The following is a 27,874-nucleotide window of genomic DNA, read 5'->3' as shown; positions in this document are numbered from 1 at the left end:
CTACCATCCTACCTGTGCTCTCCACAGTGCTGCACCCCCCTACATCTCCTCCTCATCTCTGTCTACCATCCTACCTGTACTCTCCACAGTGCTGCACTCCCTACATCTCTGTCTACCATCCTACCTGTACTCTCCACAGTGCTGCACCCCCTACATCTCCTCATCTCTGTCTACCATCCTACCCGTGCTCTCCAGTGTTGCACCCCCTGCATCTCCTCTCTCATCTCTGTCTACCATCCTACCTGTGCTCTCCACAGTGCTGCACCCCTACATCTCCGTCTACCATCCTACCTGTGCTCTCCACAGTGCTGCACCCCCTACATCTCCTCCTCATCTCTGTCTACCATCCTACCTGTACTCTCCACAGTGCTGCACTCCCTACATCTCCTCCTCATCTCTGTCTACCATCCTACCTGTACTCTCCACAGTGCTGCACCTCCTACATCTCCTCCTCATCTCTATCTACCATCCTACCTGTACTCTCCACAGTGCTGCACCCCTACATCTCCTCCTCATCTCTGTCTACCATCCTACCTGTGCTCTCCACAGTGCTGCACCCCTACATCTCCTCCTCATCTCTGACTACCATCCTACCTGTACTCTCCACAGTGCTGCACCCCCTACATCTCCGTCTACCATCCTACCTGTACTCTCCACAGTGCTGCACTCCCTACATCTCCTCCTCATCTCTGTCTACCATCCTACCTGTACTCTCCACAGTGCTGCACCCCCTACATCTCCTCATCTCTGTCTACCATCCTACCCGTGCTCTCCAGTGTTGCACCCCCTGCATCTCCTCTCTCATCTCTGTCTACCATCGTATCCATACGCTTTGCTCTGTAAAATTATTTACAACTGACATCTACCATAATCCGAACCGCTCAATCTTGTTTTCAAGACTTTTCCCGAGCTACACCAGTTCTCTGGAATGCCCTAGCAATTAGGTTAACTCACAACATCCATAGTTTTAGATGCTCCCTAAAACATATTTTTAGGTTGGCCTATCACATCCCCAATCTAACTCTCCTCCATCATTTTTCCCAGCCTAATCCATCATCCATCACACCCCATTTACTCGGAAGCACTACAGACACCAGCTGGTGACTGGCTCATGCAGCCTTATATCTACTCCCTTATTTTGTTAACATGGCCGGGCCATTGTATAAGACAAGCACTTTTACCTTTTGTGTCACCCCGATCTCCACATAGATTGTAAGCTCTTGTGAGCAGGGCTCTCACTCCTCATTTAATTGACTTTGTTGCTGTGTAATGTATGATTTGTACAGGAGCCCTCTGATTATACAGGGCTGTGGAATATCTTGGCACTGTATAAATAAAGATTAATTATTTTATTTGCTGTAGCCAGGCATTTAAAGAGTTGCTAGTAGATGGCCCCGACACAACTTTGATGAAAAATGAGCTAATTTTCATATAGTAAGTTGAGGAATAATTTTAACTTCTTTTATTCACGGTTTCCAAGGGTTTACATGTGTCCTAGTACATAGCGTAGCATGCTGCTATTTGTAGTCCGTGTTTGCGTTTACATGACTGCAGTCATTGTTGCGTGCACCTGAACCCCTCTTTATTTTGGAGGTGCTGGTCTAATACCTCAGAAGGTATCATCTCAATCTTACAATGGATTCTTTCCAGTGTGAATTCTCAGATGCTCCAGAAATCCTTATTTGTGGGTAAAACATTTCCCGCTTTCAGGACATAAAAACATTTATTCCCATGTGTGAATTCTCTGATGTTCAAATAAAGTTGATTCCTGGGTAAAACCTTCTTCACATTCTGAGCATGAAAACAGCTTCTCCCCTGTGTGAATTTGCTGATGTCTCTCAAGATGTCCTTTAAGCATAAAGCACTGCCCACAATCCAAACATGAGAATGGTTTCTCTCCTGTGTGACTTTTCTGATGTGTAAGTAGACCAGATTTCTCTGTAAAACATTTCCCACCTTCTGGACATGAAAACGGTTCCTCTCCTGTGTGAATTGTTAGATATTCAACAAAACCTGATTTTTGACTATAACAGTTCCCACTTTCAAAACAAGAATATGGCTGCTCCCCGGTGTGAATTATTAGATGTTCCACAAGGGAAGATTTATGCTTAAAACATTCTCCGCACTTTAAACATGACAATGACGCCTTCCCTGTGTGAGTTTTCAGATGAATAAGAAAAACTGATTTCTGGCTAAAATATTTCCCACATTCTGAACATAAAAAAGGCTTCTCCCCCCTGTGAACTTTCAGATGTACCTCAAGAGAAGTCTTATGTATAAACCATTTCCCGCATTCCAAACATGAAAATGGCTTCTTTCCTGTGTGAATTCTCTGATGATCAACAAGGTAAGATTCATTAGTGAAAGATTTCCCACATTCTGAACATGAAAATGGCTTCTCTCCTGTGTGAATGGTCTGATGTTCAAGAAATACTGATTTCCTAGTAAAACATTTCCCACATTCTAAACATGACAACAGCTTTTCTCCTGCAGTATTTTTTAAACCTTGCACAAGACCTGATTTCTGACTCAAAAAATTCCTAGACTCAGGACACGAATGTGGCTGCTCTCTTGTGTGAATTCTGTGATGTTCAACAAGAGTGGATTTCTGGGAAAAACATCTTCCACATTCTGAACATGAATATGGCTTCTCCCCTGTGTGAGTTCTCAGATGTAGAACAAGACTCGATTTCCTGCTAAAACATTTCCCACATTCTGAACATGAAAATGGTTTCTCTCCTGTGTGAATTCTCTTATGATTCTCAAGAGACTCTTTACATGTAAAGCATTTTCCACATTCTGAGCATGAATATGGATTCTCCCCTGTGTGAGTTCTCTGATGTCCAACAAGTTCTGATTTCCATGGAAAAGATTTCCCACACTCTGAACATGAAAAAGGCTTCTCCCCTGTATGAATTCTTAGATGTTCTATAAGGTATGAATTACGACTAAAATGCTTCCCACATTCAGGACATGAAAATGGCTTCTCTCCTGTGTGAATTCTTTGATGTCTCAGAAGATGATGTTTAAGATTAAACCACTTTCCACATTCTGAACATAAGAATTGCTTCTCTCCTGTGTGAATTTTCTGATGTTCAACAAGAACTGATTTCCTACTAAAGGATTTCCCACATTCTGAGCATGAAAATGGCTTTTCTCCTGTGTGAATCTTCTGATGTTCAGCAAGAACTGCCTTCCTAGTAAAACATTTCCCACATTCTGAGCATGAAAATGGCCTTTCATCTATGTGAATTCTCTCATGTAGGGAAAGATTAGATTTCTTTATAAATTGTTTCCCACATTCAGAACAGGAATACGGCTTCTCTCCTGTGTGACTTCGCTGATGTCTAACAAGATATGATTTCTGGGTAAAACACTTCTCACATTCAGAACATGAAAATGGCTTCTCTCCTGTGTGAGTTCTCTGATGTTCAACAAGAATTGATTTGCTAATAAAACATTTCCCACATTGTGAACATGAAAATGGCTTCTCGCCTCTATGAATCTTCTCATGTGTGGAAAGATTAGATTTCTTTTTAAAATGTTTCCCACACTGCGAACATGAAAATGGCTTCTCTCCTGTGTGAATTTTCTGATGTCCAACAAGAACTTCTTTCCTAGTAAATGATTTACCACATTCTGAACATGAAAATGGCCTTTCATTTAAGTGAATTCTCTCATGTAGGGTAAGATAAGATTTGTTTTTAAAATCTTTCCCACATTCAGCACATGAATACGGCTTCCCTTCAGTGTGGATCTTCTGATGTCTAACAAGATCGGATTTCTCTCTAAAACATTTTCCACATTCAGAACATGAATACGGCTTCTCTCCTGTGTGACTTCTCTCATGTCTAACAAGATATGATTTCTGGGTAAAACATTTCCCACATTCAGAACATGCAAATGTTTTCTCCAGTGTATGTCCAGGTCTTTTTATTTCGATCCATGACTGATTTTCCTCCACTTTAGGATATGGAGGTCGATTAAGATGTCCATGGGAACCTCTGATTGCGTCTTTATCTAGAACAAGAGACATTTCCAAATAAACATAATTGAAATAGTATAATTTCTACATATCTATACGATGAGTGAACATGTGAAAATACAGTCAACAAATCAATGGGGACAGACCTGATTAAATAATTCTGATAAATTCATAAACTGCTGCTTCAAAGTGCTAAATGAGGATCTCCAGGCCCTTAGAAACTCGACTTTTCCCTTTCTAGGAATTAATGGGATTGTTTCTAAATCCTGAAAAATTTGAGAACCCATGCTAAACAGTGGAGATTAGTAGGGGAAGCAATGGCCATCCGTACATCTCCCCCCAGATACCACTACAGGGTAAAGGTTCAGTTCTGTAGTGCCAACCATTCAGATTACTGAACACCTATGTAATACATAGACAGTGCAATACAAGTCTGCTAGGGCATAAGCAGCACTTACAGAGATGCTCTCCACAGTGGAATCACAAGGGGCTATTCCCATCTATGATGTCCATCTAATAGTACATATGGACAGCCGTTATCTTTATGATTTAGAGGACTAATAAAGTGAGCCATACTCCTCCTCCAGATGAGTCCATTCTCAAAACCTTCAGACACACCAATTTCAAGTTCAACATGTATTTTTCTGCTAATTTCTTTTTTCCACCTCTGGAACCAACTACAATTATCTTCACAATCATGATTAATGGTCTCCTAGTCCCAACATGTGCAGCTATATCTCGTTTGAAACATCTGGTGATATTTGCTTTGGCAGCAGCTGCCTGGAGATGAAAGACTCTTACCATTCACTAATACTGTGAGGAGTTTTTCGAGTCCACTTGTCTTTGCACCAGAACGTTCCTTCAAAGATCAAACATTAAGGATATGAGAAAAAAGAAACGGTAACTAGAGGTTATTGTATATCCAGAAAATGGACAACATGAAGCAATCTACCCAAGAGGAGAAGGATCGCCTTAAGTGACCATCATTCAGGAACATTCACCCAAGTACCTTATCAACATTAAAGTTTCTGTTATTTTAGTTCATGAAGCAATCACAGCCGATTCAGGAGCAAACGTTCTCAGTTCTTAGATTATTCAGTAAATTCACAGCTTTTACAGTAAATAAGCTTTTTATCATCAGACTAAACCTTCAGAATTTACTGAATTTAATGATCTGTCCAATTCATGTCCTCCTTAGATGACTCTGGAGCTCAGGACTGGACTGTATATTCTAGATGAGGCTGCACTAATGATCTGTACAATTCATGTCCTCCTTAGATGACTCTGGAGCCCAGGACTGGACTGTATATTCTAGATGAGGCTGCACTAATGATCTGTACAATTCATGTCCTCCTTAGATGACTCTGGTGTCCAGGACTGGACTGTATATTCTAGATGAGGATGCACTAATGATCTGTACAATTCATGTCCTCCTTAGATGACTCTGGAGCTCAGGACTGGACTGTATATTCTAGATGAGGCTGCAGTATTGATCTGTACAATTCATGTCCTCCTTAGATGACTCTGGAGCTCAGGACTGGACTGTACATTCTAGATGAGGCTGCACTAATGATCTGTACAATTCATGTCCTCCTTAGATGACTCTGGAGCTCAGGACTGGACTGTATATTCTAGATGAGGCTGCACTAATGATCTGTACAATTCATGTCCTCCTTAGTTGACTCTGGAGCCCAGGACTGGACTGTATATTCTAGATGAGGCTGCAGTAATGACCTGTACAATTCATGTCCTCCTTAGATGACTCTGGAGCCCAGGACTGGACTGTATATTCTAGATGAGGCTGCACTAATGACCTGTACAATTCATGTCCTCCTTAGATGACTCTGGAGCCCAGGACTGAATGTATATTCTAGATGAGGCTGCACTAATGATCTGTACAATTCATGTCCTCCTTAGATGACTCAGGAGCTCAGGACTGGACTGTATATTCTAGATGAGGCTGCACTATTGATCTGTAAGGCAGTAAGATTAGACTTCTTCAGTACATGACAGTATTCTGTTAGCCTTACAAGCAGCTGACTGGCATTGTGCCTGGAGCCTATCCTCCACCACTGCTGGAGAGGTTTAGTAGAAAGCTTCATGACATCAGTTTATAGAGGACATATAGAAATCTCAGTGTCATCTACCTGATGATCCAGTGGGATACTTTGCTTTTCTTTCAGACAATCCTGGGAATATAGAGGACGGGGACATCTTTCTGGTCGAGTTCTCCGACTGGATCCATCTACAGTATAGAGAACATACACAGTGACTGATTATATATGTTTATATATAGAAGACCCTCCACCGTAGGCTCCTCTTACCCTGTGATGTGAGGGGCCGGTGGTCCTCCATCATGGCGTCCTTGTATAGGTCCTCATGTCCTTCTATATACTCCCACTCCTCCATGGAGAAATAGATAGCAACATCCTGACACCTTACATGGACCTGACAACACAATGACACCATTATCACCCAGACCCCTCCAGTGCTGTTACTGGAGAACCTCCCAGTATTCCCAGCAGTGTCACCTCTCCAGTCAGCAGCTCAGTGATCTTGCTGGTGAGTTCTAGGATCTTCTGCTCATGTATGAGGGGTTGAGGCGGATCCTCTGTGATGGGGATATTGCTCTGCTCTCCTAACAAACGGGGGGCCACACACTCAGACGACTTCTTCACTAGGGTGTAATCCTGTGTATGGAGAGACGCCAATCACTACATATATTCCAGGAGTCAGTCATCATCCACTGGTTTTATTAATGCAGATAATAGTGACGTCTTGTGAATCTCTCACCTCTCCAGTGATCAGCTCGATTATCTCTAGGGTGAGGTCTACTATCCTCGCGGTCATGCAGTTCTGGTCCTTCTCCATCTTTTGTGGATTATTCTCCATTCTAACATTCTTGTACAGATCCTCGTGTCCTTCTATATACTGCCACTCCTCCATGGAGAAAAAGACGGTGACATCCTGACACCTTACAGGAACCTGACAACACAATGACACTATCATCACCCAGACCCCTCCAGTGCGGTTACTGGAGAATTTCCCAGCATTCCCAGCAGTGTCACCTCTCCAGTCAGCAGCTCAGTGATCTTGTGGGTGACTCCTAGGATCTTCTGTTCATGTATGAGGGGTTGAAGCGGATCCTCTGTGATGGAGATCCTGCTCTGCTCTCCTAACACATGGAGGGCCACACACTCACCAGATGACTTCTTCACTAGGGTGTAATCCTGCGTATGGAGAGACGCCGATCACTACATATATTTTAAGAATCCTTCATCATGCACTGGTTTTACTAATGGAGATAATAGTGACGTCTTGTGAATCTCTCACCTCTCCAGTGATCAGCTCGATTATCTCTAGGGTGAGGTCTAATTTCCTCGCTGTCATGCGGTGCCGGGCCCTGGCCATCTGTGGTGGGTCATAGATGTAAAAGACCATTGTCTGACTTCATCTGTCATACACCTGAGGAACCTGAGGGCAAACAAGATTGTAAGATTAGGTGCAATAAGTGAGATACAAGACTGCGTGTAGAAAACTGGATCTGGTAAAAGGTGTGAAATCACTGGATGCGGAGATACAATATTCACAAAAAGTTAGAGATATTTGGCTTTCAGGTGGAATTTCTGAAAAAATTCCAGCTCCAGTGATATTCTATCATGAAAGTTGGACATTTCAGTAGAAGCAGCTATGGAGATTTGGCCTTGAGCATCAATTCCAGCTCAACAACGACGTCTCCTGCTGTTCACAAGTTGCCTTATTCTCTGCTGAGGCATCCCACTTTTCTTGAAGGGTGGCCTCAGGTCATTGAGGTTCTGAGGTACAGAGTTACGAGCCTCTACACAGCGACTCAGCTGATCCCATAGGTTTTCAATGAGATTTAGGTCTGGAGAAAGTGCAGCCATTGAGGTCCCGCAGTCTCCTGCAGCCGTTCCCTAATGATGTGACCTCAATGAGCTGGAGCATTGTCCTCCATGAAGAGGAGATTAGGCCGGTGTTGTTCCTGCAGAGGCACAATGACTGGATTACTGATGTTCTTCCGGTATCCTGGGCTTGTCACTGGACCATTCACACAGTGTAGGGCAGTTCTGTACTGACTCCACACACTGCCACACTGACACCACCCACCACCAAAGGCTGGTCTGGTGACAACAGTCACTAATGCAGAGTGCTCTCCTGGACGTCTCCAACATCGTTGGCATCCATCATTTCTTCTCAGTGTGAATCGACTTTCATCAGCAAACAGCACTGAGGCCACTGGTCCCTCATCCAGCGTAGATGCTTCCTGGCCCATACAAGACAATGACGCCTGTGCCTGGTGGTGCGGTCAGGTACCTTGCAGGTCGTCTAGCACGCAGACTACGCTGATGTAAATGGTTTCCAATGGTCTGACGTGACACTTGGTGCCTCTCACCTCCCTTACATGTGCCTGGAGATGTGTGGCATTCATCATCCAGTTCTGCAGGGCATTGTTCACAATGAAGCGGTCATCAGTGTGCGATGTGGCCAAAGGACGTCCACTTCTCTGCCTTTCTGGGACTTTTCCAGTCTCTGTATCTCTGATACAACCTGCTGATGACTCTGACACTCTAAGCTCAATGGCCACTTCTGTCTGAGAACATCCTGCCTCCCAATGGCGAGGTACTGTTTAATCAATTGTTAGGTGTCATCTTGGTCTCATGATGTCAGAATGTGAACAGCATGATGAGGAGGACTGTTTAAATACTAATTCTAATTGAACAGGGAAATGTATTGGGCGATCAAACACTTGGTGTGAATTTTGCCGTTAAGTTCCTTGTTAGGGTACTTTCACACTAGCATTTTTCTTTTCCGGTATTGAGTTCCATCACAGGTGTTCAATACCGGAAAAAAACACTTCAGTTTTATCCTAATGCATTCTGAATGGAGAGCATTCCGTTCAGTATACATCAGGATGCATCAGTTCAGTCCATCTTATGTTTTTTTTGCACTGAGAAAATACCGCAGCATGCTGCAGTTTTCTCTCCAGCCAAAAATACTGATCACTTGCCGGAATGCCGGACCCGGCATTAATTTACATTGAAGTGTAATAGTGGCGGATCCGGCATTAAGTGTTCCGGCAAAACGGATTTGGCTTTCCGGTCTGCGCATGCGCAGAGCTTTAAAAATGCAAAAAAAAACGGTAATTGTTTTTCTTGAAACCCATGACAGCACCCATGCGAGCGGGACCTCCCATCCAGGACAGGAAACCTGATGAGATAAAAAGGTTCACATCCCCACCACACCTCAGTGATTATAATAACCGAACTCCAGAGGCGTGCCAACCACCAAGAAAAAGGAATAAATTCAGTAGCTCCCCAAGACTTGGGGAATTGAAAAAAAACACACACATAAAATCAACATTTTATTTTTTTATATTTTTTTGGGGAGGGAATTTGCGGGTGCCGTCATGGGTTTCAAGAAAAACAATTACCGGTAAGAGCAATTATTGTTTTCCCCTCACCCATGACTGCACCCATGCGAGAATAAAATATAAATCTAAAAGATTAGGGGGGGGGGGGGGGAACTATGGCCTGAAGCATTTTACTGCCAAAGGCCGTATTGTGTTGTCAGGATCTAAACAATGAAATTTTTCCTCTAACGCATTGGCCAGGTTAGGGCAAAAAGATGGAAGAACAACATCCTGATTCATATGGAAATCAGACACCACCTTGGGTTGGAAGGAAGGAAGGGGTAGGCCTGATGATAACCTTATCTTCCAGGATTGTAGTATATGGAGTGTGAAGAACTCCCCGGTAACCGTTCGGTTATTTTACCTCCCTGCTACTTAATCCCCGTGGATACCTACTCCTAACAATGGACATAGACATCAATGTGTATCAAGGACATGTGTACACACACTTCCGAGACATTCAGTCTGCTTCTAACCACAAGACTGATCTACTTAATTAAAATACACAAGATAACACGTTTGGCCATTGTCTTGGAAAAGACACAGTGATTGCTTGTAAGCCATGTGACCAAGCCCTGTTTCGTAAATTGAGTTTCCTAAACTCAATTGTCTCGCTGGCTCAGAGGAGGAGTTTGATGCTGTTTAAATTGAATGCCCTTGTTTTTCTATTAAACGTGTCTTGTTCCAGCATGAAGCTTTGGCTCCTGTGTGGATTATTATGCGACATCAGCGATAATTTACTTCTGTGGATTCTTGGTGATATTATTTCATGGGAATAAGGGAATGACAGACGGTAACTCATATTCAGACCGTCACAACTGGTGGCAGCAGTGGGATCATCCCTTTTCCCTGCACTGAGAATCCAAGGAAGGCACTGGTGTACAGTGAATGGAAGGCTGGTACTCACAGCTTAAGCGCAGCACACTAAACGAACTGTTCGGAGTTCGTGGAGGGATTGCCAGCAACAAAGTCAAGTGGCTCATAATTGTTGAATTAATGGAACTAGACCTGGAGAATTTGGCTGCGGCAACACCGACCGGTCGGGAGACAGAACTACAGATCAACAGGGAAATCAGGGAACAACTGGCACTGTTCGGGCCAAACCCAACTACCGAAATCATCCCACAGGTGATCAATAGTGTGACAGAGCATGCAAACCAAAGGGAACAGCGAGAGCTACAACTGAGGCTGGCTGAAAACCAGTGAACGGCAGCCATTTTACCGAACGGATGGAACAGCACAGTTGATTCGTGGAAGATTCCCTTCAGTGCATTTAAAAGCTTTAACGAAAATGAAAGCGAGATAGATAGCTATCTGGCAGATTTTGAGCGCCAGTGTGCCCTACACAGAGTGGCTGCTGACGAATGGGTCTCGATATTATCAGGAAAACTGTCGGGCAAAGCAGCTGATGCCTTCAGGGCTGTACCAGAGCAGGAGATCCACAGCTATGCACGAGTGAAGGAGGCGCTCCTAGCTCGGTACACAGTAACCCCAGAGGCGTACCGCAGAAAATTCAGAGACTCCCGCAAAGTGGACAGAGACTCCTATGCAGAGTGGGCCTGCCGCTTGCAGCTCTCCGCTTCCAATTGAGTCATAAGCTGCCAGGCCACCACAGTGGATGACGTCCTGCAGCTCATTTTACTGGAACAATTTTATGACCTCTCCTTACCTGAAGCAGCCAAACTCGCGGACAAGTATGCCGATACCCACAAGGTGGCATGTACAACGCTTTGGATACAACCCCTTCGGACCGAGACACCACCACCACCGGCGGCAGCAACCAGGTACCAATCCCCCAGCATACCGATACTCTCCAACCCACGACACCCAGCTGGCAACGAGCCCCACTGTTTTCGATGCAATCAGGGGGGGACACATACGATGCAACTGCCCCCGAAATCGCCCGCGATCTCCGCATTGGAACAAAGCTACAGTGGGACCCCAGAGGAGGCCTCCTCGACATGAAGCTCGACCTTTCAGGTGGGGATACTTCGTCCCCCAGTAACAACTGTCCACTGCCTTTGTACCCTCCTCCTCCGATCGGATGGGAGAAGGTGCTATACATGCAAACAGGTGGGACACATGCGGAGCAACTGCCCACAAAATCGCCCACGGTCTCCGCAGTGGAACCGAGCTACAGCGGGACCCTAGAGAGCAGCAGCCCATTTTGTAGAGGAGTTCCCCGGTAATGATAGTAGGAAGATGGGACGAGGAGGAGTTTGAGTTTCCCCATGAAGTGGACCCTGTGCAGGCAGCTGTTCTAGATAACCGCCAACACCATAGGCAGCCGGTGAAAGTGAATGAACGCCCCACTCAAGGGCTCCGGGACAGTGGAGCCACCATCACACTTGTACAGCCGCGGATGGTGAGATGTGACGACCATACAGGACGGGCCATTGCAGTACGAGTGGCAGGGGGAAATATCGTCCGAATTCCGACCGCCCGAGTATACCTGGACTTGGGAGCCGATAACCGTGAACTGGAGGTTGGGGTGATGAAGAATCTGCCTGCAGACGTCCTGCTCGATAAAGATCTGGGGAATTTGGCTTCATCTTTCATTGCAGAGTCCTCATCCGAGGACATGGAGTCCTCATCAGTCACATGGAGGAACGGCAGAAAAGGCTTGAATTTCGGATACCCTTCTGGCCGAAGTTATAGCAAGAAGGAAGGTCAACTTGTAAGAGAATCTTAATAGAAATGTCACTTAACGGTTTAAATGGTTTCTGAGATAGAGCTGTAAGAACCGTATTCAGATCCCAAGGAGCGGACAAGGATCTGAGGGAAGGATGAGCCCTAGAGGCAGCCGATAAAAATCTCCAGATCCAGGGATGCTCTGCTAAATTGAAATAAAAAAAAGTAACTCAGGGCGGCTGCCTGGACCTTCAAGGTTGAAGCTTTAAGATGCCTGTCAAGGCCTGCCTGTAAAAATTCTAACATCTTTGGAATTTCTGAACCCCTAAGCGAATCTGGATTATGACCTTAAAAAGGAAGAGAACACATTCCAGACCTTTATATATTTTTTAGAGGTAACCTCTTTTTTTACTCTTCAGCATTGTGGAAACCACCTTATCTGACAAGCACCTTCCTAACCAGATTTTCCTCTCAACATCCATGCTGACAAGTGAAGTAGTTCTGGATTGGGGTGAAGAAGTGGACCCTGAAAAAGGAGATCTTCCCTCAACGGTAAGGTGAAGGGAGGGTGAATTGCCAATTTCAGAAGACCCAAGTACCATGAGCTCTTGGGCCATTTTGGGGCTATTAAGATGATAGAGGCTCCCTCTTTCTGTACTTTGTTTAACAACTGAGGGATAAGGCAGAAGGGAGGGAAGGCGTACCCCCAATTCCAGACTCCAGTCCTGGGCTAATCCATCCACTGCCAATGGGTTGTCCAAAAAATTTTGGGAGAAAAATCTTTCTACTTTGCTGTTGGCTCGGGAAGCAAACAGGTCCACTGTTGGTAGACCATACTCCCGAATTACTTGACAGAAGACTTTTGTTCAAGCACCAGTCTCCCTGCCTTGCTGGGACTCGGCTTAGAAAGTCCGCTACAGTATTTTCCTTCCCTTTTAGGTGTATTGCAGAAAGGAAGAGTCTCCTTGATTCCGCTAAACAGAACATTTCCTGACATAGATGAAGGTAGGATACTCTCGTCCACCCCTGACGATTTATATAAGACACCACTGTTGAGTTGTCTGTGTAGAAAATCATCCTTTTGTTCCTTACTTCTGGAAGTGCTATTGTTAGTGCCATTTGTACTGCTTTCAACTCCTTGAAGTTGGATGATCTCTTTCTCGTACTCAGATCCCACCTCCCCTACCAATACCTGCTCTTGGTCCCCCATCCCCAAGGGCTGGCATCTGTAATTACTATAGTCTGATTCACAAATGTCCATGGGATGCCTGCTGAAAGGTGATCTGGTGACATCCACCACATCAGAGAATACCTTGCTTTCGAGGAGAGATGGAACTTCTGATCTATAGACTTTTGAGAACCGTTCCACTGCCTCAGGATGTCTGCCTGACGATCTCTGGAGTGGATCTGTGCATATGGAACTGCCGGAATAGCGGATGTCATTTGCCCCAGTACTGCCATTGCCTCTCTGAAAGTGCATAGATAGGACAGGAAGATGGACCGTATTACCTCTATAAATTATGTCCTTTCTTTGGGGTGGAAGAAAACTCTTCTGGAGACAAGAATCGAACCGAATGCCCAAAAATACACAACTCTGAGACGGAATTAGGCTTGACTTTCTCCATTGATTAACCACCCTAGGTCTTCTAAGGTGGAGCAGAGGAAATTGTCTCTCAGTCCAAAGAGGAGCTACAAAAGGATATCAATCAGAAAATCGTCCAGATAGGGGATTAATGTAACGCCCGACTGTCTTAAAAAGGCTGCCACCTCCGCTATCACCTTGGTGAATACCCTCGGGGCTTGTGACACTCCGAAAGGAAGAGCTTTGTACTGAAGATGTAATAACTCCCCCTGAACCCATACTGCAGTTCTTAAAAACATTTGGGAGGCAGGATGAATTGGGACATGATGGTATGCGTCCTCTAGGTCCAGGCTTGCCATACAGAATCCCTGGAAGAGAAGAATCATCGTAGATTTGATTGTTTCCATCCTGAACTTTTTGTACAGTAGGGATTTGTTCAGTATAACCCTGAAAGACCCATTCGGTTTCTTTACTAGGAACAAAGGGGAATAAAAACCCTTGCCTCTTTCTGCTAGTGGAACTGGGCAAACAACTCCCTTGTGTAACAGGGAAAAAACTGACTCCAGTGCCTCCCTTTTTTCTTGATTTTTGTGGCAGACCGTCTGGACAAAAAGATCTTCTGGATAAGACAGAAACTCCAGTCGGAATCCTTTTTCTATTAAATTTAAAATCCATTTGTTTTGGGACACAGATTTCCAAGCTTGAAGGAAATGAGACAGTCTTCCTCCCACCTGACTTCTGAAGTCATTGAGATTTGTCTTTGGGTTTGTTGTCCTGGGACTTGAACAGAAAACCCCCAGACTTCCTAGAGAATCTGTCTCTTTCATTTCTATTACTTTGTTTGTTCTTTTGACTTTTCAAACCGGCCTGACGTTTGCGAAAAAAAGTTTTTTCTGGGGAACTGGAAACTTTTTTGTTGTCCGAGGCTTTCTCTAGAATAAGAGAAGAACCAAAAAGTCTAGAGCCTTCACATGGGAGTGAGCAAAGTCTGGACTTTGAGCCCTGATCTCCTCTCCAAGACCTAAGCCAGACAGCCCACCTGGCTGCGTTTGACAAAGCCACAGCTATGGCAGAAAAACGCTCTACATCAGTGGAGGCGTCCGCCAAAAAATCTGCTGCCTTATGAAAGGTTGGTAGAGAAGCAAGTAAATCTTCCCTTGCGGTTTTGTCTCTGATGTGGGATTCTAACTGCCCCAGCCATAACCTTAAAGACCTGGACACCCATGAGGCCTCAATAGCTGTTCTGAGACTTGTCGATGCACATTCCCATGACCTCCGAATATAAATATCCGCCTTTTTATCTAAGGGATCTCCTAAACAGCCTAGGTCTTCAAAGGGAAGGTCTGATCTCCTGGCAATCTGGGCTACCGATGATCAACTAAAGGTGCCTTATCACATGCGCTAGAGACGGATTCCTCAAACGGGTATTTACGCTTGACAGAATTTGGGATAAAAAAATGTTCTGTCCGGATTTTTCCATTCCTTCTTAATTAATGTCTCAATATTCTTGTGAATGGGAAAAGCCCTATGACGATTTGGACCTAGACCCTCAAAGGCCCGATCCGCTATAGTTTTAGGCTCTTTAGTGTCCTCTAATTGCATAGTAGTCGTCACTGCTTTTAGTAAGGGCTCTACATCCTCTGGTGGAAAAAGAGATTTTCCTGCCGTATCCTCGTCAGAAGACCTATATTCGGAGGATAATTCCTGGCCTGATTCTAGGTCTTCTTCCACCGCTGAAAGCTCAGAGTCCCAGTTAACGGCCCGTTTCTTTGGCGACTTGCGTCGGCTTTGCCTGTAGGATTTTAAAGAGGATTTAACTTCCGACCGCACTAAGGCCTTAATGGATTTTTGAAAAGCTATGGGATTCTTCCATCACTAGCTTATCAATACATGATTGACAGAGTGGCTCAACGTAAGTAGAGGACAGGGGCACTTTACACCCCCCACATTCTTTATGCTTGGTTTTCCCGGAGGCTTTTTTAGGAACTTTATCAACCTACAAAAAAGCATACAACTCCCAGGCATAAAAAGTGGGGTTAGAAAACAATAAGTCTCACCCAAGTGTCGTGTCAATCTTCCCCACTCCTCAGGTCCAGTACCGGGCTTGTGGGCCTTGGGGGTTCCAGATTCTACACATCACTGTGTGTGTCCACGGCTGGCTGCCTCATCCTGCTGCCGTATTTTTTACGCGCCTTGGCTCCTTCCCATGCCCTGTTTGAAAGGACCGCCTAATCCATGCTCTCGCACTTCTGGTCTCCGCCACGCCACCGATGCATGCGCCGAGCGTCCCTGAGCCCCTGATCGGACATTTTGGCAATGGGGCGCCAGCGCTGCCACAGCCATGGACCGGAAGTTGCCTGAACACGGCCACAGCGGCTCCCAAAGAGGCCTGGGAGAGTGCAGGATAAAGGGAAGACTTAGGCAACTGCTCCGCCAGGAGACTTACGTTGCCAGGGATGGGACCCGTTACGATATGGTAGACCTGGACCTTCCCCAGCCATCAGAGGTAAAAAACAAAAAAACAAAAAGAACTCTTCAGGAAACCTGAACTGAGGTGTGTGTGTGTGGGGGGGGGGGGGGGGGGGGGGGGTGAACCTTTTTATCTCATCAGCTTTCCTGTCCTGGATGGGAGGTCCTGCTCGCATGGGTGAGGGGAAAAATTTATACGGGATACATTTTTCTTGATGACACTGGAGAGACGAATCCGGTATTGCAATGCATTTGTCAGACGGATCCGCATCCGGATCCGTCTGACAAATGCATCCGTTTGCGTCCGGATTGCCGTCGCTGGAACTGCCTGCCGGAATCCTCTGCCGCAAGTGTGAAAGTAGCCTTAGAGAACAGCAAGTTGTGGGAAAAGTCCTGAAACACTGAACAGTTCGACGTGTGCATTCAGAAGGTCAGAGAAGGTCACATTAACTTCACCTGTAAAGGTTAGAGGGCATTATAGGGTCATCCTGAAACTTCAGTCACAAGATGAAGATCCTGGACTTTGTGTTAGTAGTGTGTGTATGGAGACGGCACACAGACACAGTAACTATAACCCCCAGCATGTAATAATAGGAGCCGGTGTCAGGAGGTCTCCTCAGTAACTATAACCCCCAGCATGTAATAATAGGAGCCGGTGTCAGGAGGTCTCCTCAGTAACTATAACCCCCAGCATGTAATAATAGGAGCCGGTGTCAGGAGGTCTCCTCAGTAACTATAACCCCCAGCATGTAATAATAGGAGCCGGTGTCAGGAGGTCTCCTCAGTAACTATAACCCCCAGCATGTAATAATAGGAGCCGGTGTCAGGAGGTCTCCTCAGTAACTATAACCCCCAGCATGTAATAATAGGAGCCGGTGTCAGGAGGTCTCCTCAGTAACTATAACCCCCAGCATGTAATAATAGGAGCCGGTGTCAGGAGGTCTCCTCAGTAACTATAACCCCCAGCATGTAATAATAGGAGCCGGTGTCAGGAGGTCTCCTCAGTAACTATAACCCCCAGCATGTAATAATAGGAGCCGGTGTCAGGAGGTCTCCTCAGTAACTATAACCCCCAGCATGTAATAATAGGAGCCGGTGTCAGGAGGTCTCCTCCGTAACTATAACCCCCAGCATGTAATAATAGGAGCCGGTGTCAGGGGGTCTCCTCAGTAACTATAACCCCCAGCATGTAATAATAGGAGCCGGTGTCAGGAGGTCTCCTCAGTAACTATAACCCCCATCATGTAATAATAGGAGCCGGTGTCAGGGGGTCTCCTCAGTAACTATAACCCCCAGCATGTAATAATAGGAGCCGGTGTCAGGGGGTCTCCTCAGTAACTATAACCCCCAGCATGTAATAATAGGAGCCGGTGTCAGGGGGTCTCCTCAGTAACTATAACCCCCAGCATGTAATAATAGGAGCCGGTGTCAGGAGGTCTCCTCAGTAACTATAACCCCCAGCATGTAATAATAGGAGCCGGTGTCAGGGGGTCTCCTCAGTAACTATAACCCCCAGCATGTAATAATAGGAGCCGGTGTCAGGAGGTCTCCTCAGTAACTATAACCCCCAGCATGTAATAATAGGAGCCGGTGTCAGGAGGTCTCCTCAGTAACTATAACCCCCAGCATGTAATAATAGGAGCCGGTGTCAGGAGGTCTCCTCAGTAACTATAACCCCCAGCATGTAATAATAGGAGCCGGTGTCAGGAGGTCTCCTCAGTAACTATAACCCCCAGCATGTAATAATAGGAGCCGGTGTCAGGAGGTCTCCTCAGTAACTATAACCCCCAGCATGTAATAATAGGAGCCGGTGTCAGGAGGTCTCCTCAGTAACTATAACCCCCAGCATGTAATAATAGGAGCCGGTGTCAGGAGGTCTCCTCAGTAACTATAACCCCCAGCATGTAATAATAGGAGCCGGTGTCAGGAGGTCTCCTCAGTAACTATAACCCCCAGCATGTAATAATAGGAGCCGGTGTCAGGAGGTCTCCTCAGTAACTATAACCCCCAGCATGTAATAATAGGAGCCGGTGTCAGGAGGTCTCCTCAGTAACTATAACCCCCAGCATGTAATAATAGGAGCCGGTGTCAGGAGGTCTCCTCAGTAACTATAACCCCCAGCATGTAATAATAGGAGCCGGTGTCAGGAGGTCTCCTCAGTAACTATAACCCCCAGCATGTAATAATAGGAGCCGGTGTCAGGAGGTCTCCTCAGTAACTATAACCCCCAGCATGTAATAATAGGAGCCGGTGTCAGGAGGTCTCCTCAGTAACTATAACCCCCAGCATGTAATAATAGGAGCCGGTGTCAGGAGGTCTCCTCAGTAACTATAACCCCCAGCATGTAATAATAGGAGCCGGTGTCAGGAGGTCTCCTCAGTAACTATAACCCCCAGCGTGTAATAATAGGAGCCGGTGTCAGGGGGTCTCCTCAGTAACTATAACCCCCAGCGTGTAATAATAGGAGCCGGTGTCAGGAGGTCTCCTCAGTAACTATAACCCCCAGCATGTAATAATAGGAGCCGGTGTCAGGAGGTCTCCTCAGTAACTATAACCCCCAGCATGTAATAATAGGAGCCGGTGTCAGGAGGTCTCCTCAGTAACTATAACCCCCAGCATGTAATAATAGGAGCCGGTGTCAGGGGGTCTCCTCAGTAACTATAACCCCCAGCGTGTAATAATAGGAGCCGGTGTCAGGAGGTCTCCTCAGTAACTATAACCCCCAGCGTGTAATAATAGGAGCCGGTGTCAGGAGGTCTCCTCAGTAACTATAACCCCCAGCATGTAATAATAGGAGCCGGTGTCAGGAGGTCTCCTCAGTAACTATAACCCCCAGCGTGTAATAATAGGAGCCGGTGTCAGGAGGTCTCCTCAGTAACTATAACCCCCAGCATGTAATAATAGGAGCCGGTGTCAGGAGGTCTCCTCAGTAACTATAACCCCCAGCATGTAATAATAGGAGCCGGTGTCAGGAGGTCTCCTCAGTAACTATAACCCCCAGCATGTAATAATAGGAGCCGGTGTCAGGAGGTCTCCTCAGTAACTATAACCCCCAGCATGTAATAATAGGAGCCGGTGTCAGGAGGTCTCCTCAGTAACTATAACCCCCAGCGTGTAATAATAGGAGCCGGTGTCAGGAGGTCTCCTCAGTAACTATAACCCCCAGCGTGTAATAATAGGAGCCGGTGTCAGGAGGTCTCCTCAGTAACTATAACCCCCAGCGTGTAATAATAGGAGCCGGTGTCAGGAGGTCTCCTCAGTAACTATAACCCCCAGCATGTAATAATAGGAGCCGGTGTCAGGGGGTCTCCTCAGTAACTATAACCCCCAGCATGTAATAATAGGAGCCGGTGTCAGGAGGTCTCCTCAGTAACTATAACCCCCAGCATGTAATAATAGGAGCCGGTGTCAGGAGGTCTCCTCAGTAACTATAACCCCCAGCATGTAATAATAGGAGCCGGTGTCAGGAGGTCTCCTCAGTAACTATAACCCCCAGCGTGTAATAATAGGAGCCGGTGTCAGGAGGTCTCCTCAGTAACTATAACCCCCAGCGTGTAATAATAGGAGCCGGTGTCAGGAGGTCTCCTCAGTAACTATAACCCCCAGCATGTAATAATAGGAGCCGGTGTCAGGGGGTCTCCTCAGTAACTATAACCCCCAGCATGTAATAATAGGAGCCGGTGTCAGGAGGTCTCCTCAGTAACTATAACCCCCAGCATGTAATAATAGGAGCCGGTGTCAGGAGGTCTCCTCAGTAACTATAACCCCCAGCATGTAATAATAGGAGCCGGTGTCAGGAGGTCTCCTCAGTAACTATAACCCCCAGCGTGTAATAATAGGAGCCGGTGTCAGGAGGTCTCCTCAGTAACTATAACCCCCAGCGTGTAATAATAGGAGCCGGTGTCAGGAGGTCTCCTCAGTAACTATAACCCCCAGCATGTAATAATAGGAGCCGGTGTCAGGAGGTCTCCTCAGTAACTATAACCCCCAGCGTGTAATAATAGGAGCCGGTGTCAGGAGGTCTCCTCAGTAACTATAACCCCCAGCGTGTAATAATAGGAGCCGGTGTCAGGAGGTCTCCTCAGTAACTATAACCCCCAGCGTGTAATAATAGGAGCCGGTGTCAGGGGGTCTCCTCAGTAACTATAACCCCCAGCATGTAATAATAGGAGCCGGTGTCAGGTGGTCTCCTCAGTAACTATAACCCCCATCATGTAATAATAGGAGCCGGTGTCAGGAGGTCTCCTCAGTAACTATAACCCCCAGCATGTAATAATAGGAGCCGGTTTCAGGAGGTCTCCTCAGTAACTATAACCCCCAGCATGTAATAATAGGAGCCGGTGTCAGGGGGTCTCCTCAGTAACTATAACCCCCAGCGTGTAATAATAGGAGCCGGTGTCAGGAGGTCTCCTCAGTAACTATAACCCCCAGCATGTAATAATAGGAGCCGGTGTCAGGAGGTCTCCTCAGTAACTATAACCCCCAGCATGTAATAATAGGAGCCGGTGTCAGGAGGTCTCCTCAGTAACTATAACCCCCAGCGTGTAATAATAGGAGCCGGTGTCAGGAGGTCTCCTCAGTAACTATAACCCCCAGCGTGTAATAATAGGAGCCGGTGTCAGGGGGTCTCCTCAGTAACTATAACCCCCAGCATGTAATAATAGGAGCCGGTGTCAGGTGGTCTCCTCAGTAACTATAACCCCCATCATGTAATAATAGGAGCCGGTGTCAGGAGGTCTCCTCAGTAACTATAACCCCCAGCATGTAATAATAGGAGCCGGTTTCAGGAGGTCTCCTCAGTAACTATAACCCCCAGCATGTAATAATAGGAGCCGGTGTCAGGGGGTCTCCTCAGTAACTATAACCCCCAGCGTGTAATAATAGGAGCCGGTGTCAGGAGGTCTCCTCAGTAACTATAACCCCCAGCATGTAATAATAGGAGCCGGTGTCAGGAGGTCTCCTCAGTAACTATAACCCCCAGCATGTAATAATAGGAGCCGGTGTCAGGAGGTCTCCTCAGTAACTATAACCCCCAGCGTGTAATAATAGGAGCCGGTGTCAGGAGGTCTCCTCAGTAACTATAACCCCCAGCATGTAATAATAGGAGCCGGTGTCAGGGGGTCTCCTCAGTAACTATAACCCCCAGCATGTAATAATAGAAGCCGGTGTCAGGGGGTCTCCTCAGTAACTATAACCCCCAGCATGTAATAATAGGAGCCGGTGTCAGGAGGTCTCCTCAGTAACTATAACCCCCAGCATGTAATAATAGGAGCCGGTGTCAGGAGGTCTCCTCAGTAACTATAACCCCCAGCATGTAATAATAGGAGCCGGTGTCAGGAGGTCTCCTCAGTAACTATAACCCCCAGCATGTAATAATAGGAGCCGGTGTCAGGAGGTCTCCTCAGTAACTATAACCCCCAGCATGTAATAATAGGAGCCGGTGTCAGGGGTCTCCTCAGTAACTATAACCCCCAGCATGTAATAATAGGAGCCGGTGTCAGGGGGTCTCCTCAGTAACTATAACCCCCAGCATGTAATAATAGGAGCCGGTGTCAGGAGGTCTCCTCAGTAACTATAACCCCCAGCATGTAATAATAGGAGCCGGTGTCAGGAGGTCTCCTCAGTAACTATAACCCCCAGCATGTAATAATAGGAGCCGGTGTCAGGAGGTCTCCTCAGTAACTATAACCCCCAGCATGTAATAATAGGAGCCGGTGTCAGGAGGTCTCCTCAGTAACTATAACCCCCAGCATGTAATAATAGGAGCCGGTGTCAGGAGGTCTCCTCAGTAACTATAACCCCCAGCATGTAATAATAGGAGCCGGTGTCAGGAGGTCTCCTCAGTAACTATAACCCCCAGCATGTAATAATAGGAGCCGGTGTCAGGGGGTCTCCTCAGTAACTATAACCCCCAGCATGTAATAATAGGAGCCGATGTCAGGGGGTCTCCTCAGTAACTATAACCCCCAGCGTGTAATAATAGGAGCCGGTGTCAGGAGGTCTCCTCAGTAACTATAACCCCCAGCGTGTAATAATAGGAGCCGGTGTCAGGAGGTCTCCTCAGTAACTATAACCCCCAGCGTGTAATAATAGGAGCCGGTGTCAGGAGGTCTCCTCAGTAACTATAACCCCCAGCATGTAATAATAGGAGCCGGTGTCAGGAGGTCTCCTCAGTAACTATAACCCCCAGCATGTAATAATAGGAGCCGGTGTCAGGAGGTCTCCTCAGTAACTATAACCCCCAGCATGTAATAATAGGAGCCGGTGTCAGGGGGTCTCCTCAGTAACTATAACCCCCAGCATGTAATAATAGGAGCCGGTGTCAGGGGGTCTCCTCAGTAACTATAACCCCCAGCATGTAATAATAGGACCTGGTGTCAGGAGGTCTCCTCAGTAACTATAACCCCCAGCATGTAATAATAGGAGCCGGTGTCAGGAGGTCTCCTCAGTAACTATAACCCCCAGCATGTAATAATAGGAGCCGGTGTCAGGAGGTCTCCTCAGTAACTATAACCCCCAGCATGTAATAATAGGAGCCGGTGTCAGGAGGTCTCCTCAGTAACTATAACCCCCAGCATGTAATAATAGGAGCCGGTGTCAGGAGGTCTCCTCAGTAACTATAACCCCCAGCATGTAATAATAGGAGCCGGTGTCAGGAGGTCTCCTCAGTAACTATAACCCCCAGCATGTAATAATAGGAGCCGGTGTCAGGAGGTCTCCTCAGTAACTATAACCCCCAGCATGTAATAATAGGAGCCGGTGTCAGGAGGTCTCCTCAGTAACTATAACCCCCAGCATGTAATAATAGGAGCCGGTGTCAGGAGGTCTCCTCAGTAACTATAACCCCCAGCATGTAATAATAGGAGCCGGTGTCAGGGGGTCTCCTCAGTAACTATAACCCCCAGCATGTAATAATAGGAGCCGGTGTCAGGGGGTCTCCTCAGTAACTATAACCCCCAGCATGTAATAATAGGAGCCGGTGTCAGGAGGTCTCCTCAGTAACTATAACCCCCAGCATGTAATAATAGGAGCCGGTGTCAGGAGGTCTCCTCAGTAACTATAACCCCCAGCATGTAATAATAGGAGCCGGTGTCAGGAGGTCTCCTCAGTAACTATAACCCCCAGCATGTAATAATAGGAGCCGGTGTCAGGAGGTCTCCTCAGTAACTATAACCCCCAGCATGTAATAATAGGAGCCGGTGTCAGGAGGTCTCCTCAGTAACTATAACCCCCAGCATGTAATAATAGGAGCCGGTGTCAGGAGGTCTCCTCAGTAACTATAACCCCCAGCGTGTAATAATAGGAGCCGGTGTCAGGAGGTCTCCTCAGTAACTATAACCCCCAGCGTGTAATAATAGGAGCCGGTGTCAGGAGGTCTCCTCAGTAACTATAACCCCCAGCATGTAATAATAGGAGCCGGTGTCAGGGGGTCTCCTCAGTAACTATAACCCCCAGCATGTAATAATAGGAGCCGGTGTCAGGAGGTCTCCTCAGTAACTATAACCCCCAGCATGTAATAATAGGAGCCGGTGTCAGGAGGTCTCCTCAGTAACTATAACCCCCAGCATGTAATAATAGGAGCCGGTGTCAGGAGGTCTCCTCAGTAACTATAACCCCCAGCGTGTAATAATAGGAGCCGGTGTCAGGAGGTCTCCTCAGTAACTATAACCCCCAGCATGTAATAATAGGAGCCGGTGTCAGGGGGTCTCCTCAGTAACTATAACCCCCAGCATGTAATAATAGGAGCCGGTGTCAGGAGGTCTCCTCAGTAACTATAACCCCCAGCATGTAATAATAGGAGCCGGTGTCAGGAGGTCTCCTCAGTAACTATAACCCCCAGCGTGTAATAATAGGAGCCGGTGTCAGGGGGTCTCCTCAGTAACTATAACCCCCAGCATGTAATAATAGGAGCCGGTGTCAGGAGGTCTCCTCAGTAACTATAACCCCCAGCATGTAATAATAGGAGCCGGTGTCAGGAGGTCTCCTCAGTAACTATAACCCCCAGCATGTAATAATAGGAGCCGGTGTCAGGAGGTCTCCTCAGTAACTATAACCCCCAGCATGTAATAATAGGAGCCGGTGTCAGGAGGTCTCCTCAGTAACTATAACCCCCAGCATGTAATAATAGGAGCCGGTGTCAGGGGGTCTCCTCAGTAACTATAACCCCCAGCATGTAATAATAGGAGCCGGTGTCAGGAGGTCTCCTCAGTAACTATAACCCCCAGCATGTAATAATAGGAGCCGGTGTCAGGAGGTCTCCTCAGTAACTATAACCCCCAGCGTGTAATAATAGGAGCCGGTGTCAGGAGGTCTCCTCAGTAACTATAACCCCCAGCATGTAATAATAGGAGCCGGTGTCAGGAGGTCTCCTCAGTAACTATAACCCCCAGCATGTAATAATAGGAGCCGGTGTCAGGGGGTCTCCTCAGTAACTATAACCCCCAGCATGTAATAATAGGAGCCGGTGTCAGGAGGTCTCCTCAGTAACTATAACCCCCAGCATGTAATAATAGGAGCCGGTGTCAGGAGGTCTCCTCAGTAACTATAACCCCCAGCATGTAATAATAGGAGCCGGTGTCAGGAGGTCTCCTCAGTAACTATAACCCCCAGCATGTAATAATAGGAGCCGGTGTCAGGGGGTCTCCTCAGTAACTATAACCCCCAGCATGTAATAATAGGAGCCGGTGTCAGGGGGTCTCCTCAGTAACTATAACCCCCAGCATGTAATAATAGGAGCCGGTGTCAGGGGGTCTCCTCAGTAACTATAACCCCCAGCATGTAATAATAGGAGCCGGTGTCAGGGGGTCTCCTCAGTAACTATAACCCCCAGCATGTAATAATAGGAGCCGGTGTCAGGAGGTCTCCTCAGTAACTATAACCCCCAGCGTGTAATAATAGGAGCCGGTGTCAGGAGGTCTCCTCAGTAACTATAACCCCCAGCGTGTAATAATAGGAGCCGGTGTCAGGAGGTCTCCTCAGTAACTATAACCCCCAGCATGTAATAATAGGAGCCGGTGTCAGGAGGTCTCCTCAGTAACTATAACCCCCAGCATGTAATAATAGGAGCCGGTGTCAGGAGGTCTCCTCAGTAACTATAACCCCCAGCGTGTAATAATAGGAGCCGGTGTCAGGAGGTCTCCTCAGTAACTATAACCCCCAGCATGTAATAATAGGAGCCGGTGTCAGGAGGTCTCCTCAGTAACTATAACCCCCAGCATGTAATAATAGGAGCCGGTGTCAGGAGGTCTCCTCAGTAACTATAACCCCCAGCATGTAATAATAGGAGCCGGTGTCAGGAGGTCTCCTCAGTAACTATAACCCCCAGCATGTAATAATAGGAGCCGGTGTCAGGAGGTCTCCTCAGTAACTATAACCCCCAGCATGTAATAATAGGAGCCGGTGTCAGGAGGTCTCCTCAGTAACTATAACCCCCAGCGTGTAATAATAGGAGCCGGTGTCAGGAGGTCTCCTCAGTAACTATAACCCCCAGCATGTAATAATAGGAGCCGGTGTCAGGAGGTCTCCTCAGTAACTATAACCCCCAGCGTGTAATAATAGGAGCCGGTGTCAGGAGGTCTCCTCAGTAACTATAACCCCCAGCATGTAATAATAGGAGCCGGTGTCAGGAGGTCTCCTCAGTAACCATAACCCCCAGCATGTAATAATAGGAGCCGGTGTCAGGGGGTCTCCTCAGTAACTATAACCCCCAGCGTGTAATAATAGGAGCCGGTGTCAGGAGGTCTCCTCAGTAACTATAACCCCCAGCATGTAATAATAGGAGCCGGTGTCAGGAGGTCTCCTCAGTAACTATAACCCCCAGCATGTAATAATAGGAGCCGGTGTCAGGAGGTCTCCTCAGTAACTATAACCCCCAGCATGTAATAATAGGAGCCGGTGTCAGGAGGTCTCCTCAGTAACTATAACCCCCAGCATGTAATAATAGGAGCCGGTGTCAGGAGGTCTCCTCAGTAACTATAACCCCCAGCGTGTAATAATAGGAGCCGGTGTCAGGAGGTCTCCTCAGTAACTATAACCCCCAGCATGTAATAATAGGAGCCGGTGTCAGGAGGTCTCCTCAGTAACTATAACCCCCAGCATGTAATAATAGGAGCCGGTGTCAGGGGGTCTCCTCAGTAACTATAACCCCCAGCATGTAATAATAGGAGCCGGTGTCAGGAGGTCTCCTCAGTAACTATAACCCCCAGCATGTAATAATAGGAGCCGGTGTCAGGAGGTCTCCTCAGTAACTATAACCCCCAGCATGTAATAATAGGAGCCGGTGTCAGGAGGTCTCCTCAGTAACTATAACCCCCAGCATGTAATAATAGGAGCCGGTGTCAGGGGGTCTCCTCAGTAACTATAACCCCCAGCATGTAATAATAGGAGCCGGTGTCAGGGGGTCTCCTCAGTAACTATAACCCCCAGCATGTAATAATAGGAGCCGGTGTCAGGAGGTCTCCTCAGTAACTATAACCCCCAGCGTGTAATAATAGGAGCCGGTGTCAGGGGGTCTCCTCAGTAACTATAACCCCCAGCATGTAATAATAGGAGCCGGTGTCAGGGGGTCTCCTCAGTAACTATAACCCCCAGCGTGTAATAATAGGAGCCGGTGTCAGGGGGTCTCCTCAGTAACTATAACCCCCAGCATGTAATAATAGGAGCCGGTGTCAGGAGGTCTCCTCAGTAACTATAACCCCCAGCATGTAATAATAGGAGCCGGTGTCAGGGGGTCTCCTCAGTAACTATAACCCCCAGCATGTAATAATAGGAGCCGGTGTCAGGAGGTCTCCTCAGTAACTATAACCCCCAGCATGTAATAATAGGAGCCGGTGTCAGGGGGTCTCCTCAGTAACTATAACCCCCAGCATGTAATAATAGGAGCCGGTGTCAGGGGGTCTCCTCAGTAACTATAACCCCCAGCATGTAATAATAGGAGCCGGTGTCAGGGGGTCTCCTCAGTAACTATAACCCCCAGCATGTAATAATAGGAGCCGGTGTCAGGAGGTCTCCTCAGTAACTATAACCCCCAGCATGTAATAATAGGAGCCGGTGTCAGGAGGTCTCCTCAGTAACTATAACCCCCAGCATGTAATAATAGGAGCCGGTGTCAGGAGGTCTCCTCAGTAACTATAACCCCCAGCATGTAATAATAGGAGCCGGTGTCAGGAGGTCTCCTCAGTAACTATAACCCCCAGCATGTAATAATAGGAGCCGGTGTCAGGAGGTCTCCTCAGTAACTATAACCCCCAGCATGTAATAATAGGAGCCGGTGTCAGGAGGTCTCCTCAGTAACTATAACCCCCAGCATGTAATAATAGGAGCCGGTGTCAGGAGGTCTCCTCAGTAACTATAACCCCCAGCATGTAATAATAGGAGCCGGTGTCAGGGGGTCTCCTCAGTAACTATAACCCCCAGCATGTAATAATAGGAGCCGGTGTCGGGAGGTCTCCTCAGTAACTATAACCCCCAGCGTGTAATAATAGGAGCCGGTGTCAGGAGGTCTCCTCAGTAACTATAACCCCCAGCATGTAATAATAGGAGCCGGTGTCAGGGGGTCTCCTCAGTAACTATAACCCCCAGCATGTAATAATAGGAGCCGGTGTCAGGGGGTCTCCTCAGTAACTATAACCCCCAGCAGGCACAGTGCTCCGGTCACATGACCTCGGGGACACTTACCTCTCAGGCAGTGACTGATCTCCAGACTTCTCAGGAGCTCAAGGACCTGTGATGACATCATTATCATGTGATCAGAAGAGGCGGGGCAGAGCTGAGAGGT

General features: G+C 47.0%; 1 protein-coding gene across 4 annotated transcripts; it reads right to left on the bottom strand.

Annotated features, from left to right (window-relative positions):
• Nucleotides 1-1,352: 1,352 nt before the first annotated feature.
• LOC120990593 (zinc finger protein 420-like) lies at nucleotides 1,353-27,874 on the bottom strand. 4 transcript variants are annotated; one of them, XM_040419510.1, is made up of 10 exons: nucleotides 27,775-27,874; nucleotides 7,319-7,459; nucleotides 7,176-7,215; nucleotides 7,054-7,142; nucleotides 6,779-6,970; nucleotides 6,517-6,675; nucleotides 6,310-6,433; nucleotides 6,133-6,230; nucleotides 4,787-4,844; nucleotides 1,353-4,020 (listed from the first exon to the last, which is right to left on the bottom strand). In XM_040419510.1, exons 2-10 carry the CDS (start codon nucleotides 7,424-7,426, stop codon nucleotides 1,724-1,726), a joined length of 3,165 nt encoding a protein of 1,054 aa, XP_040275444.1. In that variant the 5' UTR covers nucleotides 7,427-7,459; nucleotides 27,775-27,874; the 3' UTR covers nucleotides 1,353-1,723. The 4 variants fall into 4 exon arrangements, with proteins under 4 accessions (XP_040275444.1, XP_040275443.1, XP_040275445.1 ...); XM_040419509.1 differs by having other exon boundaries at nucleotides 7,054-7,215; XM_040419511.1 differs by lacking the exons at nucleotides 6,517-6,675; nucleotides 6,779-6,970 and having other exon boundaries at nucleotides 7,054-7,215.

This window comes from Bufo bufo, chromosome 2 (assembly GCF_905171765.1).
Source record: "Bufo bufo chromosome 2, aBufBuf1.1, whole genome shotgun sequence".
Lineage (NCBI taxonomy): Eukaryota > Metazoa > Chordata > Amphibia > Anura > Bufonidae > Bufo > Bufo bufo.
This window is presented reverse-complemented; position numbering and strand designations above follow the sequence as displayed.

Excerpts from the sequence above, each read along its gene's own strand:
- LOC120990593 (XM_040419509.1), bottom strand. The coding sequence starts at position 7,426 with ATGGTCTTTTACATCTATGACCCACCACAGATGGCCAGGGCCCGGCAC. Across the intron at positions 6,676-6,778 it reads TCGAGCTGATCACTGGAGAG|GATTACACCCTAGTGAAGAA; the intron begins GTGAGAGATTCA and ends CTCCATACACAG. Across the intron at positions 6,434-6,516 it reads CTGAGCTGCTGACTGGAGAG|GTCCATGTAAGGTGTCAGGA; the intron begins GTGACACTGCTG and ends TTGTGTTGTCAG.